The 5068-nt window shown below is 43.6% G+C and overlaps 1 protein-coding gene across 1 annotated transcript; it reads left to right on the forward strand.

Annotated features, from left to right (window-relative positions):
* Window positions 1-1236: 1236 nt before the first annotated feature.
* Window positions 1237-3097, forward strand: LOC309544480 (uncharacterized protein; the record flags this gene model as incomplete). Its single annotated transcript, XM_082243388.1, has 2 exons — window positions 1237-2666; window positions 3064-3097. The coding sequence occupies 2 exons, from the start codon at window positions 1237-1239 to the stop codon at window positions 3095-3097; spliced, it is 1464 nt and encodes a 487-aa protein (XP_082099514.1).
* Window positions 3098-5068: the final 1971 nt, after the last annotated feature.

Below are 5068 nucleotides of genomic sequence, written 5' to 3' on the forward strand. Positions count from 1 at the left end.
GGTAAACTGTACTGTAGAATAATCTTCAGGGCCCTTCCTGGCACCCCTTTCTTCCTATTCTTCAGGGCCAACTACACGGCACCCCCTTTACTGTTACACTTCCTGTGTGAGCTAGCTCCTTGATACCCTGACTTCTCTGGAGTGGTCCCCTCTCCAAGGCAAATCTCCTGGTACTCACGGACACTGTTTTTTCCCGAGAGACTCGGCTACAGCAGCTACACTTGTCAACACTCTGGATCCTCTGCAGCTCAGCTCCACACCTGGTTCGCTAGGCCGACTGCCTGAACCACCTTCCTCACACCTGCAGGAGGAGAGACAGCCGTCCACCTCCTCCTGGGACCTGGCTTCCCGCCCAAAGATGCCCTGTCACATGTCCCCTCAGTATTTATGGTTGTGCTGCCACGCAGCTTTAACTGTCTAGCAGTTGTTATTACATGTTATGTTATGCTATGTTATTGGTATCTTCCTACACCCCTGCTGTTTCTGGCTAGTTGGTTGCTCCCACCTCCATTTTCCTGCTGTAACTCCCATTTTGTTTAGTTGTTATGAGGAGACTGCAGAGTGTGGAAGCTGTGTAACTTCATTGGAAATTTACCTATGGAAAAGCCTCTATGTTTATGCCTTTGCTAACTTGAAGCATAAAGAAGCATTGGAGAACACCTCTGGAGTCTTTATTCATTGAGTAAACTATCTGTTAAAGCCATCATTCAACCTGCTGCACACACTTACAGACTGGGTCTACAAGGAGGTCACAGGTACAATCGATGCTGAGACAGAACAGTAAATTTCCATGAAGAATCCATCACAGGTATCTCTGCAGCTTAAGAAAAGTAAATTTCCAATAATCCATCACACAGTTATCTCTGCAGCTTCAGAAAGTAAATTTCCAAGAATATACAGCTTCAGAAAGTAAATTTCCAGGAAGAATCCATCACAGGTATCTCTGCAGCTTCAGAATAGTAAATTTCCATCTTCAGAAATGTGAGTACCCACTTGCCTGTGTGTTAACTTCAGTCACCAGAAGCATTACTCTGCATATGAAACCAGACACCTACTGAATGCTTCATTACTATTACAGCCTTCTGTGCTGAGCTTCCAGTCTGAACTAGTTCCAGCACTAGTCAACTATTGTAACAAAAAATACCTCAGCCCAGCCTGCTTACTAACAGAAGTCACTACTTACAGAGCAGAGCTCTGGCAGATTTCTAACAAGACACCAGAAATACAGTACTTATTATGTCTGACAGAGATCTCACAGAATTACCTGCATTTAGTCAAGATAAAGCAGACTCCTTACTTCATTCTGCTCGTCCTGTCAGAGCCCCTCATCCATCCTTGAAGGCAAGGGAGGTTTATGAAGCAAGTAAGGAAGAAACATCTAGTAACCTGACTGCATTGTGGGAAAAGACTTTAAGTTGTATAACAGCCACTAATGAAACTAGCAACAATTCTGAGCAATTTAACACTGCTCTCTCAAGGGTTAAGAAGGCATTTGAAAATTATAAAAGACTTTCTGAGAAGTACTATTCCCTATTGTCACATTCCAACATAGAGGAAGCTGCATTGGAATTAAAGGACTTTACTTCTAATGACCAGCAGAGGCATAGCACATATCTTGAAGCAAAGGCACAGATAGAAGGTAGATTGGCACAGCTACATGAAACTACATCCTGTAACTCTGCTTCTTCCAGACACTCAGGAAAATCTTCTAGGTCTGCCCGCTCATATCATAAATCTTCTTCTAAGTCTTTGCGGTCCTGCTCTATAAGGTCAATACTGAGTGACCAAATACTCAAAGCTCGCCAAAAGGTTGCAGTAGCCCAGGTTCAAGCCGCCTGCTCTGAAAAAGAAGCAGCCTTCAAAGCAGAAGCTAAACGCATTCAAGCAAGGATACAAGCAGAAACAGAGGCTCAGCTAGAAATTCTTCAGAAGAACAGAGAAAAGGAAGTAGCTTTAGCAGAGTTATCTGTCTTGGAACAAGCCCTATTGGAAGAAGAAGGAGCAGCTTGTACTAGCTTGCCTGCTTGTCAAGACCCTGTTGAAAGGACCCTACAGTTTGTCCTAACTCAGAACCACGACAATACAGTCCCACCTACAGTTGGAGATTCTTCTCATAATCATCCAGCAAGTGGATCAGAAGGCAATGTGTCGCCAAAGCAAGCTGGTCAACTAGACGCACCTACTAACAGAGACCCTCCACAACTACCGCACGTCACAAAATCAAGCGAATCAACCTACGCAGCTCATGTGCCACCACAACCCTATGTGCATAGAGATTACAAGGGCACAGCAGAAGACTACAGAATGAAATCTATACCCCCTTTGATACAGCTCTCTTTGACTTCAAATGCTCAGAGACCTTCAGACGACAGACCCTTACCTAAATTAAACCCATCTGCAACACCTTTCTCTCTACCTACCAGCCAACATCAGATACCAACCATGGTCCAAGACGGCGCACCATCAGTAGACCCTGTGGCTATAAAAACTGAAAGCACTGACATTGCAGAGTTCAGCAAGTATATGATTCGACGAGAGTTGATTACAACTGGACTGTCTAGATTTGATGACCGCCCAGAGAACTACAGGAGTTGGAGATCTACATTTAAGGCGGTAACCAAGAACTTGGACATTGAACCTCAAGCAGAACTTGACTTACTAATAAAGTGGTTGGGGCGTCAATCTTCAGAACAAGTAAAGAGACTTAAATCTGTCTACATCTTTAACTTTAAAGCAGGCCTTGATGCTGCCTGGGAACGTCTAGAACAAGACTATGGGAGCCCGAAGTCATTGAATCTGCCTTATTCCAGAGACTTAACGACTTTCCTAAAATCTCTGTTAAGGACAATCATAAGCTTAGAGAGTTAGGTGACCTCCTTCAAGAACTTGAAATTGCTAAGTTAGATCCTAGTTTACCAGGTCTTAGCTATTTAGACACTGCTCAGGGCGTAAATCCTATTGTAGCAAAGTTGCCTAGTCATCTTCAGGGAAAGTGGACTAGTGTAGGATCTAAGTATAAGTATGAACATCATGTTTCCTTCCCTCCCTTTTCTTATTTTTCAGAGTTCGTGCGGAAGGTTGCAAGATCCAAGAATGAACCAAGCTTCTTCTATCCAGATACAACCACCATTCCTTTAAGTACTTCAAGGGGTATTGCCACCAACAGTAAATCCAAGGATTTAAGGCATCCTATTGCAGTGAGGAAGACCGCAATAGCATCCAACGTCTTAGCTACAGACATCAAAGCAAGCAATCTTAATCAACAGTGTCCTATTCATAATGTGCCACACTCTCTCTCCAAATGTCGTGCATTTAAGGACAAGCCTATTGAAGAACGCAAGTCATTTCTCAAAGAGCATAATATCTGTTTTAAGTGTTGTGCATCCTCCGATCATTTAGCTAGAGACTGTAAGATCGCCATCAGATGTTCTCTCTGCAACAGTGCTTAACATGTGGATGCTCTTCATTCAGACCTGTTCAAAAGGAAACCTTCACCTGGCAGCAACCCCAAGACTACATCAGATGATGGCAGGGAGAGAACTGAGCAAAATTCCGACCCCGTAACCACAAGGTGTACAGAGGTATGTGGAGAAGGGCTTCATAGCAAGTCTTGTAGCAAGATATGTATTGTAAGGGTTTTTCCAGAAGGATGTCCACAAAATTTTTATAAAAATGTATGCCATACTCGATGATCAGAGCAATCGCTCATTGGCCAGTACAGAATTCTTTGACTTATTCAACATTCAAGGAGAGACCTGGTCCTATACCTTGCAGACATGTGCAGGAAAGATCAATACTTCTGGAAGAAGAGCCCATGGCTTCCTAATTGCATCAGAATATGAGGACACAGAGTTTCCTCTTCCAACGCTAATCGAATGTGATCAGCTACCGAACAACAGAGAAGAAATCCCCACACCAGAGGTTGCACGTCATCACCCTCATTTGAGTCACATTGCTAACTAAATTCCACCACTTAACAAGGATGTTAAGATTTTGATTCTACTAGGGAGAGACATTCCTAGAGTTCATAAAATAAGAGAGTTATGTAACGGTCCAGATGATGCTCCTCAGGCCCAGAAACTCGATCTTGGATGGGTGATAATAGGAGAAGTCTGCTTAGACCAATCTCACAAGCTCTTGGATGTAGCTTCCTACAAAACTAATGTTACCTGTCAATTGATGAAACGTCCATCGCACTATTATATGAAAGAAAGACTTGATTTTAAAAACGAAGTTCCATATCAAGCACTTCAAAGTATTAACTGTAAGCTCACTTCTCAAAAGGACTTTGGTGATTCAGTGTACCAGACTACTTGTGATGACAACAAGATTGCCCCTTCAGTCGAAGACAAGGAGTTCATCAAGATTATGGATGAAGAGTTCTTCAAGGACAATTCCATCAGTTGGGTAGCTCCATTACCCTTCAGAGTACCAAGGCTTACTCTCCCTAACAATCGAGAACAAGCTTTAACCAGATTTGCTGCACTTAAGAAAACTCTCCGTAACAAACCTGAGAAGCGAGAGCACTTTCTAGCATTCATGCAGAAGATTTTAGTGCCAGCAGTTGTCCTCACACAAACCATTTGGTTTTCAGGACCCAAGTTTTTAATGGACCAGTCTTCTACAAACTCAGAAGAAATTATCGATTTCCACCTGGAGGATCCAGATACTGATCCGGAAATCCGGACTGAAGTTGTAGCATTGAGTTCCAACATCTGCTCAAGAAGAAATTTGGAGGATGAAGATGACTCCACAGATATGGGGGATGGAGCTGATGAATGGATGCAGGCCAAGACTCTGGTTAAGCCTACGGACCAGCTGGAACTCAGCGAGGCTGAACTTAAGGAGGAATTCACTCGTATCCTGACTGCAAACAACCTTCATGCCCCCCAGAACATTGTGAGGTACAGTTTTAAGGAACGGGCCTACAAACCCATTAGCATCGTGGACCAGCTGGCCGTACACTTCTCCCTGGATGGAAACATGTCACACAAAGACTCTGATGAAGCGCGGCGACAGGGGGCGAAGTTGGGAGTCATTGAAGAGACTCAGACCAACGACTCCACAG

This window comes from Pelophylax lessonae, assembly GCF_965119305.1.
Source record: "Pelophylax lessonae genome assembly, chromosome: 1".
Classification (NCBI taxonomy): Eukaryota; Metazoa; Chordata; class Amphibia; order Anura; family Ranidae; genus Pelophylax; species Pelophylax lessonae.